Consider the following 16,466-nt stretch of genomic DNA (forward strand, 5'->3'; position numbering starts at 1 on the left):
CATTATCCAGACCCTTGTTTCAACAGCTTTCCTATATTCTGGACATATAATATCCCTCTACTGAAATTAGTGTACTAAGCCCTCAGTTCTCAGGGTCAATTCTCCTAGGTGGCTCCCAAAGTCAAAATGTATCCTACTAGTGACTAAACCCCATGACCTACATTAATTGCCTGCATCTTACACTTTGTTGCTTTATTTTAAAGCTCCAAGTTTCATCACTATGGTGTCAATCCTTTAGGAAAAAAGCTCTCTAGGCCAGTTCTTCAATTCCTAAAACATTCTCTTTCCCATAACAATAAGAACAAAGCCATTAACATATCTATAATTTCATCAAGTTGAAATTATTCCAACATCTAATGTTATTCTGAAGATAAAAATTATCTCTGAGAACAGAGTTATTGCCCCAGGGCTCAGTCCTAAAGGATCTACAGTAAATAGAAATATGTATTAGTGTCTGTACTCCCTAAAGATCTCTTTAGATACAGCTGTTTTGTTTTGATTTGTTTCTGCAAAGATTTTCCAGGGCTGTTTTAGGCACCAAGTAAACCAGAACTTCATACAGATATAAAGACAAACATCGAAAAGAACAAAAAATTTTGTTAGTCTCATGCTGAGTACTTGTCACTTCCAAATGTAGTCATTCTTCATGAATGCAGTCTTAATATATAAATGGAATGTAAGTAAAATGGGTTTAAGTCAATTCAATAAGCATTCATCCAATGCCTATTATGTGCAATGTATATTTTCCTTCTTAAGAAGGTATAACCAGCTACACTTAATCATTAAAAAGCAATATGTCAACTTCTCAAAAGAAATAAATCTAGGAGATAGCATCTCCTCTATTAAAATTATCATTTTTTAAGACATTTCAAAGTGCTAAGTATATTCCCATAAACTATCTCACTTAATTTCAAAAACCTTTTTGGGAATACGGATGTATGAGGTCTTCCAATAGAGGTCTTCCAGGCTGAACATAAGCTATGACAATACAGGATTAAAGCTGAAAAATTATCAGAAATCTGTTTGCATGCATTCATTTGCTGGAGGCTGACTAACTGTTTCCTAAAAAAGGAGAAAAACATAAACAAGTGTTCACAGGGACACTAATGAAATGAGGATAAGGTAAAAAATAAGTCTCCTCACAGATTCCTAAGGAAAGGTGTTTCTGCCTTCTTCGAGAGAAGAATTAAATAAATGAGAATATGAGAACTAGCTTCAGAGTCTGATGATTAAAACTGTCTAGGGTTGTAATTTTTGTTAATGGGTTGTATGGGTTCCTTATATATTTTGGAGATTAACCCCTTGTCAGATACATGGTTGCCTTGCACTCTGTTGATTGTTCCCTTTGCTGTGCAGAAGCTTTTTAGTATTACGTAGTGCCACTTGTTTCTTTTTGGTTTTGTTGCCTATGCTTTCGGTATCACATCCATAAAATCATTGCCAAGAACAATGTCATGAAACTTTTCCTCTATGTTTTGGTCTAGAAGTCTTAGAGTTTCAGGTTTTACCTTTAAGTCTGTAATCCATCAGACAACCAACAAGCATTGGCAAGGATGTAGAGAAACTGGAACTCTTGCACACTGTTGGTGAGAATCCAAAATGGTGTAGCCGCTACACAAAACAGTATGGTTTCTCAAGAAAATTAAGACTAGAACTGCCATATAATCCAGCAATCCCACTTCTGGATATATATCCAAAAGAATTAAAATCAGGATCTGGAGGAAATAGTAACACTCCCATTTTCATTGTACCCTTATTCACAGTAGTTAAGATGTGGAGACAACCTAAATGTCCATCGACAGATGAATGGATGTAAAAAAATGTGGTATATTCATATAATATGATATTGTTCAGCCTCTAAAAAGTAGATGATTCTACAATACAATATGCATGGACTTCAAGGACATTAAGCTAAGTGAAATAAGGCAGACACAGAAGGACAAATACTGCATGATTCCACTTACATGAGTTACCTAAATCAGTCAACTTAATAAAATCAAAGACTGGATGGTGGTTACCAGGGGCTGGGGAGGAGGGAGAAATGAGAGTTAGTAATCAATAGGCATAAAATTTCAACTAAGCAACACAAGATAAATAGCTGTGGAGATCTACTGTACAACATTGTACCCGTAGTCAACAATAATGTATTGTACACTTTGTTAAGAAGGTAGGTCTCATGTTGTGTTCTTATCACAATGAAATTTTTTTAAAGAAAAATAAATTTAATATTTTGTTCACTGTGGATTTTCTTATGAACTTTGACATTTTTAAATAGTACATTAAAATATGATTTATCTAGGTTTAAAAAAAAATCTGTGGTTGGAAATAGGGTCATTCACCCTCTTTCTGCACAGAGTCCACTATGACTCAAGTTCAAGGGCTTTGCAGTTTGGGATGCACCAGTTGACAGCAGCCTGAGCAGAGTGGTATTCTTTCACTGGAGCAATGATAGCAAATCGAGCACCACAGTCACGGGAGCTGGCAGATACTTGCTGGACTAGGCGAACAGCCATCCAGGGACTTGTGTCAACCTGTGCGTGAACACCTGAGACATACCCCGAGGTTTCTAGAAAATATCTTCCTTGGTAGGGAAATAGGGCAAGCACAGAGCATCTTACAAAAACAATTATGCTGGTGGAGACTACAGAACTAAGAATTTTTACATAAACTGATATTCAAAAGACTGTTATTTTTCTAAAATTGCACTGCAAGTTAGTGGCAAAGCCAACATTTGAAGTATAGATTTGCATAACTCCAAGCCCAGTGTTCTGTAACTATGTCACAGCTATGGGCAAATATATTCAGACTTTAAAAAAGTACAGTTTAAACCAAGTTTTTTTTTATTATTTCTCCAGTAAAATTGACAATAAATGTTTAGAGTAAAAATAGATACCTCAGCACTACAAGTAACTATTTTTAATTTAAAAATTACTTATAGGCTACTGCATTGTAATATTATGTCTATTATGCATTGTACTAGACTACAGTTTCTTTAGTAATGCTTTAGCCAAAGTTCTTATCCCCAGGAAGTTTACATTTTAGTGCTGAAAAAATGTGGAAAAAGGAAAATTATACAGGGAGTACATACTTGAATATGAATATATACTGGACATTAGAGGGCCATATAAAACAGACAACAAATCCAAGATTGGTGGATCAAAGCCAAAAGGAAATTGGGAAGAGATGAGAGAGATTTCTAGGCAGAGATTATCAAAAGGTCTGAAGATGAAGGAAAGAATACTGTCTTAGGGAACCATCAAATAATTTACTCTGTTTGGGACTCAGAATTTCAGGAGAAGGGTAATAGCTGCTGGGGAAATGTTCCAGTAGAAATGTATGAAAAATAAGATGGGGCCAGATCATGAAGGACCTGTATATCATTTATGCTAAACGGAAAGTAACTGAAGATTTTTAAATAAGGAAATGAAGTGGACAAAAGTTTATAGAGCAAATCTTTGTAGACTATACAGTGATTTGTAATGCTTATACTTTTTTCTTCATCTTTTTATTTCTTTTGTGGTTGAGACATTTTTAATATAGTAAACCCCACCTTAATGCAAATAAGTGGTGTCCAAAAATTTTAATAAAATGTAGCTCAAGTTATAGAGAGGTTAATGAAATACCTAAGTTCAAAAGCTCTCTTGTGACAACTACAATTTGATACCTGCAGATGGCAATAAATAACCCTAGCTTAAATATCAATGAGGTATTGATATTTGTGTGTTCTTCATGGCTACAATTTTTAGAATATTGGCAGCAATTCCTGGAATCTCCCAATAATTTAACAATGTTTTCATCAGCTCAATACCAGGACACTGAGGCAGCAGATTAGACTTGAAAAACATGAAGACCCCATCCACCTCCCCATTTCCCAAGTTAGAGATGCCTGCCCTTTCTAACTCCTCTCTACCTTCCTGAGAGCGGGACAAAAAAGAAAGAAAGAAATTTACCCAGCTCCAATTAGATCTAAGTTTGCATTATCCCAGGACATACTGTCATGATGTCTTACTTAGGGAGTTCTAATGTATCATCATGTGCTATCATGTGACCTTCATTTTAAAAGAAATAATGGTGAGAACAGGAAGATCATTAGAACATATTAAACATTATTAAAAATAAAACCAAGATTACTGGCTAGGTAATTACTGGATAAATATTTTGCTTCTTCTTTTATTCAACATAAGAAACAAAAGAGAGGGGTTATCATCCAGGATAATTAATAATTTAAAGCCCACGGTTACTATTTTCTACTCTGCTATCTTATAATGCTCTTACCATGGGCATTTATATGTATGCGTAAGCAAAAAGAATATGGTACCATGAATTTGCCTGGCTCTTTTCTACTAAATTGGTTTCCCACAATTTAAGGGTAAATCAGTTTTGCATTGTGTCTCCTTTTCATCTCTCTTGATGATGAGGAGAAACTGACAAAACTCTTAAAAAAAAGTAGTAGTAAAAAATTGATTGTTTCTCTACATAAGAACTGTTGCAAAATATGTAAGCTCTTGATTCCAAAAGGACAATTCAACCAAATGTAGAAACTAAGAAAGACTAAATCCAGCTAGAGACTAAAATCATTGATAATCTATTAAATTCATTCTTTCATTAAGACAATGCCACTCCCCCTTACTTTTTTTTTTTTAATTTTAAGAGTTTATTTGAGCAAAAATCAATTTGAATCAGGCAGCATCCAATCTATCAGATAGAAAGGAGCTCTGAGGAACTGTACAAAATGAAAGACTTTTACAGCAGAAGAGAGTGGGAAAAAGGAAGTTATACTAGGCAAAAAAGGCAGGTTGGTTACTGCAAGGTTACTGTCCTTTAGAGGATGGCAGGGGTCTATCAGGCAGATTCCTAACTAGGGCTCAGCAGGTAATTCCTGACCAATTGGTTTAAGATTCCATTTCTAGGAGGGTTGAAACTGTAAGTTAAGTCTTGGTTTGGTGATGTGGGGCTTAGCATATGTGACTCCATTTGGGGCTGATCGTCTTTTTTTTTTTCTTAGCAATAGTTTTGCCTTTTCCAGACTGTCACATAGTTAGAATCATATAGTATGTAGTCTTTTCAGATTGGCTTCTTTAATTTAGTCATATGCATTTCAGGTTCCTCCACATGTTTTCATGGCTTGATAGATCATTTCTTTTTAGTGCCGAATGATATTCCATTGTCTGTATGTACCCCCCACTTTTTATTCCTAAAAAGCCAGCACTTTCGTATCCTGAACCTGCACAATTATAATTTAGAATAGTGTTTCTCTTTATACATTGTAACCAAAATAAATACAGTATGATTTCATAGTTCCCATATTCACAATTGTTTGTGCTGCAATCAACAGAGGTGATGTTATTTCATGAAATGATTAGGATAGATGAAATAATAAAATATAGAATGCCAGTACCTATTAATTTAACTCATATAAACACAAAATTCTACATAGTACAACTTTTAAAGCAACATTTCAAAATATGATTTGAGTAAGGTAATTTTAAAAAAATATATATATATAATTAAAACTCAATTAGGAGAACTAAATTAGCCTGATTAACACTCAATAACATTCAACTTCACTAGAAAAATTCCCACCATCTAATTTAGTTTCTCTATGAAGCTGGAGCTAAAAAAGGCTCCCTAAATGTTTTATTTACTGCCCAATTTCTAGACTGTCTGTACTCAGCATTCACAATAACAAGCTGATGCTAATAAGCCATACATAAAAATCCTACTTATTAAAATACAAATTAGGCACCCCTTATGTTTATACATGTGTACGTACAATTAATATCGCAGGCTTAGTTGGAAACAAAATTGCTTTAGTTAACCAACCATTGCAATGCAATCAAAAGAGATTTCAAAAGCAACTGGAAAAGATCTGTTCAGTAGAAATAATAGCAATTATTTTATGCAGAACAATTAATTTTCTAAGCTCCTTTTTCCTTCTCCCACCTGCCCTTAATAAAATAATTTGTCCATCATAAGTGACATGAGAGGTGCCCTTTAATGCCAGTAAGTTGCATGCAGACCTGAAAGGCAGCTGGTAGACACAGCTTATTTACAAATATTGGTTTGAACTTGTAAATGCATGACTGCATAAATCTTAATCCATTTAGAGTGTATGCCCTTTGTTCCCTCAATTGTACATCCAATTGGGAATTGAGTGGAGCTGAGGGAGAGTGTGAATTACAGGAGCCCTTTCTTGTTGCCAGCATTTTAGTGCTTTGCCTTTTGTTCTTGTTGTTCTTGAGATTTCTCTACAGTACAGAGTACAGAATGTTAATCAACATTTTGCCTAAGTAATGTTAATGAAACTTCCCTACTTATACTAGAGGGAAGAATCAGCATATTATATTTCATTTTGAAATGTTAATGTACCTTTTAGGAAATTATTTCTGCCTTCTAAATCATCCTAGTGTTAAATTATTAAAGGGTGGCATTAAAGAAGTATTGCACTGATGCATACAGTTAAATGCCTTAAAAGATAAAAGGCTTATAAAGTTTAAAAGAAGGACCTTTTGGAGTATGGCAGCATTTAACTTCAAATTAAACATTTTTAAATGTTTGGTTAAGATATTGACAAAATTTCTGATTGTTTTGTATGTAATCACAAAATAAAGAGACATTTAATGTTGATGATTTCTAATTTCCAACCATGTATGAATCTGATTTTTATTATGGTCTTGAAGGATGTGTTTAAACCTTATTGTATGTATATGAATTGAAGCATCATCTAGTTTATCAGAAAAGAAAAAAAGGAAAAAGGGAGAAAGGGGCTCTTATGTTTGCCCTATTTACTTATTTGAATTTGAAGGCAATCTTCATTCAGGTTCTATTCTTCAAATATAAAATCACTACTATCTCAACTGTCTATCACCTATGGTACTTCAAAGGGAAGTGCTATTGTAAAGACTTTAGGGAAAATATCAATTGTCAACATGCAAACTGTGACAGATATGTGTCCTGTGAACATCATTTATAGTCCATCAAGAAGGGTACTGGGGAAATGAGTTGACAGGGCTCTAAAGTTCTCTAATTTGTTTTCCCTTTAACAGTCTCTTCTAATGTCAATTAGTACATTCACAAGTCCTAAATAAATTGTGAGGTGATCTAAGGGGAAATTTAGAACAGAATTTGTTCAAGAATTCTCCCACACAGTGACGACTATTTGCTAAGAACTCCTAACATTTACTGGGTAAACAATTTATTTTCTATTTAACCATAGAAGATCTAGTAATGGCATCTGTGTCATTGTGGAACTGATTTGTCCTCTTGCATGACTTTTCCTAGCAGTACTTCTGTTTGGATATAGGCACTGAGAGAACAGATAAAAGGAGTTACATTTCAAGGTAAATTTTTACACATTTTGACATCCGACAAATATGAATACTGCGTAAAATTGTTGATGTGTCACAATTTAATTAGCTTCTTTTTTTCTTTCTTAGCCTTACAATTGATGATGGTCTGGATTCAGTAAAATAGAGTAATGGCTACCACACACTGAGAGTTGCTGTGTCATCTACAGTGGTCACCCATTACTTTTGTAAGGAAAAATAAATCACTGCCAAAATGTTAACTTAGTGTTAATGAGCCAATATATCTGGAAAAGGAAATTTTATATACTACATTCCTATTTGTAAAGTTACTTTTAACACATCATTTCTCCCTAGAAAGCTGGAAAAGACATACAACCAATAAATGACTACATGAAATATTACCAAATTCCTTTAATGCAAGAAAAGCTTTTTGAAACAGCAATAGAACCTATATACTATGCAATCTGATTTGATGAACTTAATGATTTTTTGGATTCTCAGAAGTACTCAGGATTTAAACTAAAACAGCGCCAATTTATATACCAAGACTAGGCAGAATACAATGTCTAACTTCACAAATATTATGCCTTTACACTGCTTTTACTATGCCACCTCTAAGATGGGGAAGAAAAGTAAATGTCACTAATTATTAGTTCATCGAATGGATATTTATTGGGATAAATTACTTTGGCTATTTTTGGTTTATTCAAGACACACAAAAAAATGCAGGTTTACTTTCCTTACATCTAACAGCAACAAACTGCACTGTAAAATCTTCACTGGATGAGCTTAAAATTTGTCCTCTATACTCAGAAAGGTTGTGTTTTTAACTTAATCACTGATTTTTTCTTTATATATTATGGATGACAAATTGATCTTTCTTAATGTACCTATAACAAACAGTTGTGGATTAAGCCAGTACCTACATGATACCAACAAATCAAGCAATATGATCAATTCAAGTGAAAGAATCAAACTGACAGTCAAATAGAGTCTCAACTGAGTAGACTAAGAGTTTGCTTAAGAAATATAAATTTGTGGAAAAGATAGTAAAAATAAATAATATCAGAATCATCAAGCATGAAATACTATTTAACTGTTATCCTACATTATTAGTGAATGAAGTATCATTTTCTATATTTTCCTTTGATAGACAATAAAATCACATAAACACAAAGTAAAAGTGCCAACTCCTAAACCTCAGTTTAGTGTTCTATTGAACCACAACTTTCTTACCTTCAAATCTGAGAATGCTGTCTTGCAAAACATTCAAAGACAATTGAACAGTATTATCAAGCTGTCACTCACAGTCTAATCGTATTTTAAATGGGGAGAGGGGGGTTGACATCCCCCAAATGAGTTGTCTGGAATTTTTCTTTAATCAGAAACTAAAGAACTGTTGGTGGGAATGTAAATTGATACAGCCACTATGGAGAACAGTATGGAGGTTCCTCAAAAATCTAAAAATAGAACTACCATACGACCCAGCAATCCCACTACTGGGCATATACCCTGAGAAAACCATAATTCAAAAAGAGTCGTGTACCACAATGTTCATTGCAGCTCTATTTACAATAGCCAGGACATGGAAGCAACCTAAGCGTCCATCGACAGATGAATGGATAAAGAAGATGTGGCACATATATACAACGGAATACTACTCAGACATAAAAAGAAACGAAACTGAGTTATTTGTATCGAGGTGGATGGACCTAGAGTCTGTCATACAGAGTGAAGTAAGTCAGAAAGAGTAAAACAAATATTGTATGCTGACATATATATATATGGAATCTAAAAAAAGAATGGTTCTGAAGAACCTAGGGACAGGATAGGAAGAAAGACGCAGACATAGAGAATGGACTTGAGGACACAGGGAGGGGGAAGGGTAAGCTGGGACAAAGTGAGAGAGTGGCACTGAGATATATACACTACCAAATGTAAAATAGATAGCTAGTGGGAAGCAGCTGCATAGCACAGGGAGATCAGCTCGGTGCTTTGTGACCACCTAGAGGGATGGGATAGGGAGGGTGGGAGGGAGACACAAGAGGGAGGGGATATGGGAATATATGCATACATACAGCTAACAAATAACATATACATATGTTATTAATAACATAACATATACATATGACAAAGACTCACTTTGTTATACAGAGAAACACAACATTGTAAAGCAATTATACTCCAATAAAGATGTTAAAAAAAAAAAGAAAAGAAACTAAAGAGATTTTCACTATAAATGAAACAATTCAAATATGTAATATAAGTATTTTAACTCTTAAGGTCAGCCTTCTTCATTGTGTACCATGGATGTAAGAAGATATAACAGATAGCTAGAGATGAGATGGGGGGGAGGGAGGAAGGAAGGAAAGAAGGAAGGAAGGAGGGAAGGAACTCATCACAAGAAGAATTTCTGCAATTTGTATAATTAGCCCAGTGACTCCTGGAGCACAAAAGTAGTTTATCAAAAAAATATATGCAGAAGTTAATATCAGCTGACGTTTCTAAAAAGCAGGCCAGAGCAGACGAAGGATAACTTCTAACTAATGTGGAGCAAATTAAATTTTAAGAGGCTTTAATGCATCTGTTCTAACTTTAATTGCATTGCCCACCGTCAAAGTGACTACAATATGCATGTCACTTCTTAAAAAATGTCACTTGTTTTTCAACTAGTATATTCATAACACCTACAAAAATTATTCAAATACTATAATTTAATGTTATTTTTCTGTTATTAATTTTATAAATACCTTTGAGTATGAGAATATTTCAAGGTATTTTTTTTAAAGCAACAAAGTATAGCTAGCTGTTTTTGGTCCCATAATACCTTAAGAGTCCACCACTAAAAAAAATATTTTAAATGCAATCATGATTATCCAAACACAAAACATCGATGTACTTATTAAATCAAGTGGTTAAAAAGGGTCCTTACTGCAAAATCCTCCCTCCACTGGTGGGCTGCTTGAACTTTCTCTGCTTCCAAAGCCAGGCGCTGGAAAGAAAACAAGAAATCTTAGAATTCAAATGACCACATGAATACATAATTGTTATACAGTGCTTGGGTTTTCAAATCAATTATTAAGACACACAAAAAAGAAGAGATTCCTTATTTGTGATTCATAAATTCTAAATCATTTAATACTTTAATTTACTAAAGTTGATACATATGTATTCACTCTTCAGTAATATAAATAGCATAGTATTCTTGAATACCGTTAAGTTTACTACCTCTGCCATCATTGGCAGTAGTGTCCACTTCGAGTGCTTTCTATCAATGACTAACATTTCATTTGTTTTTTTAAAAATAAGCTTTGATCACTATATTAATCTTAGTGGAATCTTGCTTTTCATAAATACCTTCATAGCATATATTTCTATATAAGTGGAAAGGAAGTAACAATGAGAAATCAATAAATATGTGCTAAGTGCTGTATAGGCACCTTCTTAATAGCATTTTTAGTTTTTTACCAAAAGCCACAAAAATGTAATAATTTTCTCCTTGCTAAAGTACATTCTTAAGAGTTTATTCAAATACCCATGAGTAACAAACAATCATAATCCGTACATCTGAAAAGGCTTTATTTCCCCTTCACTCTTATATGCCAAAGTCGGTAGAGAATTCTAGCCTGACCTATTTTCCTTTAGCACTTTTACAATGTTATTCCGTTAGGTTCAGCTGGAGATGAAATGCCTATTGTCAGCCTGCTAATGACTTTTTGTGAATAAATTCTTTTTTTTTCCCCTTGTCTAATAGTTTTTAGAGTTTTCTCTTTGTATTTTCCAGTGTTATTATCATGTTCTCCGTGTGCTAAACTTTCACAAGACACAGTAACATTTAGTGATTAAGAACAGATTTGAAACCTGACTGCCTGGGTTTAAATACCAACCCTGCTGCATACTAGCTGTGCAAACTTGGGAAAAGTTAAGTCTCTCCTCCCCTTTTCTAATAGGAATAATGTCAAAATCTGCCTCATGGGTTGTTGAAAGGATTAAATGAGATACTATATATAAAGTGCTTAGAACAGTGCCTGGCAGACAGTAAGCAAATATATATGTCAGCTATGTAACTATGAAGGACAATTATGATTCCATTTGTACATTGTGTCCCTTTGAGTACTGAGTTCACCTGTAGCCTGCCCCCCACACAGCTAGGAGACAGGCAAAATGGGACAAGTATATCAGTAAATATAATAAATGTATTAAACTCATTTATTAGGAGATAGAAATGATCAGGTTAGGTTTTAGAAACGTATAATCTCATAGTGGTTTGTTGATTCACGTTTTTGATCTTTCACTATGAACTATACGTCAGTGTGTGCTCTTGATGTGGAAGTCTAGCCCACACTGGGGAATGGAAACATCCCTTTCGACTAGTTTTATATTAGTGTATTGGTTTTTATTCCCTCTTATTTAATATTATAATCATTTTTCTAAACTCTTACATAGGCATTACCAATGACTACAAAATACTGCCTAGTGGGAAATCTCAAGTTAAGAATCCCTAAACTGAATTAATTTAAAGGAAAAATTCTCCAGTGTGCTTAAATGACAATGGTTTCAGTTTATCAACTACTAGGCAGCAAGGGAACATAAAAGAAGCTAGTAAATGTAAGATACTGTACCAGGGAGAGTAACCCAGAAAAGGTTCTCTATCCCTACAAGGTCAAAAACCTAAACAGAGAAAAACCAAGGGAAAAATGTATACATCTCAGTAATATTTATCACAATATTTTTGGAAACTCAAATTCCGTGTGAAAATGTTGCAAGAAAGTGAATAAAATGGCAAAACAAATGGAAATGGAAGCCATTTCTTTATAGGAAAACTTTAGTAGGGAAGATAGAAAAAGAAAAGACAGAATGAGAAAATAAACACAAAGTCATATTCTTGACAAAATTCAGAATATAAGTCTTCCCTCATTTTTAACAGGCCACATAAGAACAACTAAATTGTTCATATGTATGGGGCCAATAATAAAATTAAGCACTTTGTGAATTTAAACAAAATACTGGGTAAAATATAAATAAGTTAAATAATTTTTTAGATTAAGAAACATTAGAACTCTAAAATGTCTTGAAAAGGGATATTAACATGTTTTCCTCACGAGACACACAGAAGGAGGCTGCCATCCCAACAAACAAAACACATTGGGGGACTTTCACCCACAAGGCCATACGTGGTTTGCAAGACACCAGCTCTAACTCAACCATGCTGTGCTCTACTCTGGAGAGCAGGAGAAGGTATAACTTAATGATCTGACTCAGAATCACATGGCTTATAATATGAACTTAATCCATGTTTAATAAGCCATAGTGACAGTAATCATCACAGTTAATTATTTCTAGGAAAAAAAAGTTAAAGAGGGATGAACAATGGTCACAAACTATCAGACAATTCTCCTAGGGGGAGGAGAGTCCAAATCATCTTTATTTCTAATATATATATATATAAACACTAATTTTATCAAGTAAATGATATTTATTGCAAGATTCTGAGATAGTTTTAGAAACCTAAAGACCTGTAGTTATGTATAAGAAAAAAAAAAGTGTATTTTAAAAGGTTAGTTTAGAGCTGGAAAGTTGCTAAATTTTATATCCCCAGCTTGGAAATCTAGGGATACATAATCATGAAAATGCACTACTATTATCTTCTTTGTTCATGAAGAAATTAATTTTTTTTTTTTTTTTTTTTTTTACCTAGCAGATTTCACGACAAAGCAAACTACAGAACTCTAGAGACTTAGCCTACCTTGGGGAGTGATACAAATAGTTGCTGATGGTGCTTTTTCTTGTGGCAAAAGACCAGCTAGTCATGACTCATAGAAAACTGACATGTCTTCTGGACACTGCAAGTCCCTAATTAACTTCTATTCTAGTCAAGTGACATTTTATTTTTAAAACCAATGACCTACCATTAAATGCCACAGGCAAATTGTGTTAAGACTGATAAAATTCCTACCTAATAAAATGTGAATATTTGCTCAGTAGGACATCCCTGTTTCCATAGTTAGCTATATATATATATATATAAATAGACCCATAGCAATAACCTACTTCAGAAAAAGAAAATGTATCTTTTCTCATTTAATTCATAGTACAGTTTAATATAGTATCAAACATTAAAACCAGATGGAGAACCAGATAGAAACAAAAAACCCAGCTCAGTGTAAATACCTACAAGAGAAAATTGAAAATTCTGCTCATATTAAGGTAAGTGAGAAAGTTTCATTAAACGGCTTTATTATAAATGAAACAGCACATGTATATACGAAAATCCTTTGGGTATGGAATTATAAGTATATATACAATGTCATAAAGGTAATAATAATATGTACATCCCTACCTACCTACTGGTTTGAGCATTTAAAATAAAAAATCATTTTAAAGACTATTTTAAGGACTCACAAGTTTAACAAAATGGACTTGAACATAAGCCTTCCGACTCCAAAGCTTATTCTTATTCCACAAGACCGATCTTTAGTTCCCACTAAACCCATTAAAGTGTTAACATCACTTGGCATTCATAGAATACATGAAGACATAGTAGTATCAAAATAAAAAACACTGGTAGAAAACTATTTCAGATTAATGGAAAATTTCCCAGTAATTTTTAGAATTTGCTAAAGGCAAATTCTAAAAACAGCACAACATGTCGTATGTCAATTTGGAAACTATCTTTACATAAGTCTTGCCCTCTGATCCTGAGAGAATGCTGCTAATCAGAGAAAAAGCTCTTGATATGCAGTGATCTGCAAGGAAAAAAAGAAAAAGAAAAAAGAAAGAAATAGATAATGGGAGAGGTTTTATCAGATCAGAGAAAGATCAGCTCCCTTGAAGGCCTATTCATTCTCAACCTTCACCTTTTTGTCATATCTTTATCTCTTCCACTAGCATTGCATCTGGCAAGTGATATGAAAGTTTAATAAAAGCAGTATAACAGTACAGTATAAAAAGAAATAATTCTATCATTCTCCTTAACAATACTTAAATGTATTTTTTTCTTGGAAATAAGTATTTTCCAAACCTGTAAATAATTTGCCTCCTAGACTGTATGTTTATTGCAGATGAAAGATAAAGTTCTCTGAAACATTTAATTACAAAGAATTTTCTTTTGATAGTTTTGAAAGTAAACCTTCAGGGATCATATGACAGTTCCGTTAGACTCCAACAATGTTGGTACTTATATTAATAATATCAAGAATTGAAATATCATTCAAAGAAACATCTCTAATTCAAAATGATTTCTTTGGCTAGTGTATGTCAAGATTTTTCGTTCTAATAAGCAGGTAATAGTTATCCACAACAGACTTACCAGTAAAATATGCGCGTGTTATATGATTAATGTTCCAATAGTTAACACCCAATAAGGATGAACAAATTATTGTATTATGCCTCTGTTGACAAGTTTTCCCTATCCTCATCAAATGTTCTTAACATATCAAAAGAATCAGGATAATCGTTTGAATGGTCTAACAATATCTATTGAAAATAGCAAACTTACGTGAAAGAACAGACTTCTATGCTCTGAAGAAAAGTGTACAGGTGCCATCAATAACTTTGGAGTTATTAAAATAAGTATGCGCTTTTGAATCAGACCGATCTGGTTTACAATTTTGGTGCTGCTATTCACTAACTATAGGATTTAGGCAATGGACTTAACATTTTTCAGCATTTAACAATAATATCTACTTGATATATTTTCTATTGGTATCCTCAATACCTAGCATATTATAAACTCAAAGTTTTACTTCCATTTGAATCTTACAAACACAACTACCTAGAACAGAATATGTTAGAACTGTAATCACTGATGACCACTTCAATATGTACACAAGTGAGTTAAATGAATGAAAACATCTTAATGGCCCCTAAATTTTCACTGTATTTTTCTCTGCAAGAAAGCTCTTATCTATGGAACTATAAGGTGAGCCAAAAGCAAATGCAGTTTAGGGAATATAGCAGTTTAATACAGTAGTCAATAAAATGAGTTCTTCAGTTTATTTCATTTTATTTTTACTACAAATAAAATGAGAAAGGAGAGCAGATCATTCTGTTCTGCTTTCTCACCTTATTTCCTGAAATATTAAAAAAAAAAAGATTGAGGTGTGACATTTCTTTTGCATTTCTTAAGGTGATAGAAAGCTTGAAGACCTCAACAGAAAAGATAACATCATAACTCCATGAATATTTAGTATAAAGTTCCATCTAAAAGGTAAAAATACTCTTTTCTTTCTAATAACTTTCACCAAATAATGGGAAACAATGCAAAATGTTCACTTAAATTCACATAAAACAACGTATAAACAATGTTTCTTTAAATTCATATAAATATATATACCCAGCAGAATTCTACCAAAGCCTTCTAACAACTTGTTATAGCCTAGTGAACAGGGAGTTTAGTATGAAAATCTTCACGTGTAGAGAAATTGCTTTCTACTTTTTAAAAAATCACACCTGCTATACTTACGTATTGTTTAAAACGTTTTTATAAAGGAACATTATTGGTACTTTGAAAAAGATCTATTGGCTCAAGAAGCCAGGCTGGAAACTGGGATTTGAGAAAAGTTATAAAAATTGAATAGGCTAACTAGGATGAGTTTTACCTTTGGCACGTTTTGACACTTGATGACTGTGATCGCTAGGTAAATGTACATCCTGACTGGGAGGATAAGAAATACAGTGTGCATTTGCTCTTATTCAGCAGACATTTACTTAGCACTTGCTACATAGAAGTGTTCAGGAGAAACTACAGGACTCAGTTCCTGCTTCTAAAGGGAACTGCCGCACATTCATATACCATATATCATATCCTATATAACATACACTCGCACACACACTTAACAGCATAGGATCAGTGTTTGACAGATGCTTTCTTAATGGTTACAATATACATTTGTTAGTTTTAGTTTAGTTACAGTGGAATCAGTGACACGGTGAATAAATTTTTTAAAATATTGCTTTTATCAAGAATGGCAATGTCTCAAAAATAAAGAACAGGAAGGATTCTAAAAATAATGAGTACTGCTAGCCAATGACAAGTTTTAGCCTTGGTTCTTTTTATTTGTTTGGTTTGGGAGGAGATTAAAAGCACTGAAAAGTATAGAAACAAACAATCTGGAATTCATCACCCAGAATTCACTTTTATCTTTAATTAAAATTTGC

General features: G+C 33.4%; 1 protein-coding gene across 5 annotated transcripts in view; it reads right to left on the bottom strand.

The window, feature by feature from the left end:
• The window catches only part of CACNA2D1 (calcium voltage-gated channel auxiliary subunit alpha2delta 1), a 494,545-nt gene that overhangs the window by 218,015 nt on the left and 260,064 nt on the right, over nt 1-16,466 (bottom strand). For all 5 annotated transcript variants that reach the window (XM_061198476.1, XM_061198477.1, XM_061198475.1 and 2 more), the window contains one exon: nt 10,240-10,299. In XM_061198476.1, the coding sequence (XP_061054459.1) occupies nt 10,240-10,299 (60 nt within the window). The remainder of the gene's footprint in view (nt 1-10,239; nt 10,300-16,466) is intronic.

The sequence above is a fragment of the Eubalaena glacialis genome, chromosome 8 (genome assembly GCF_028564815.1).
Source record: "Eubalaena glacialis isolate mEubGla1 chromosome 8, mEubGla1.1.hap2.+ XY, whole genome shotgun sequence".
Classification (NCBI taxonomy): Eukaryota; Metazoa; Chordata; class Mammalia; order Artiodactyla; family Balaenidae; genus Eubalaena; species Eubalaena glacialis.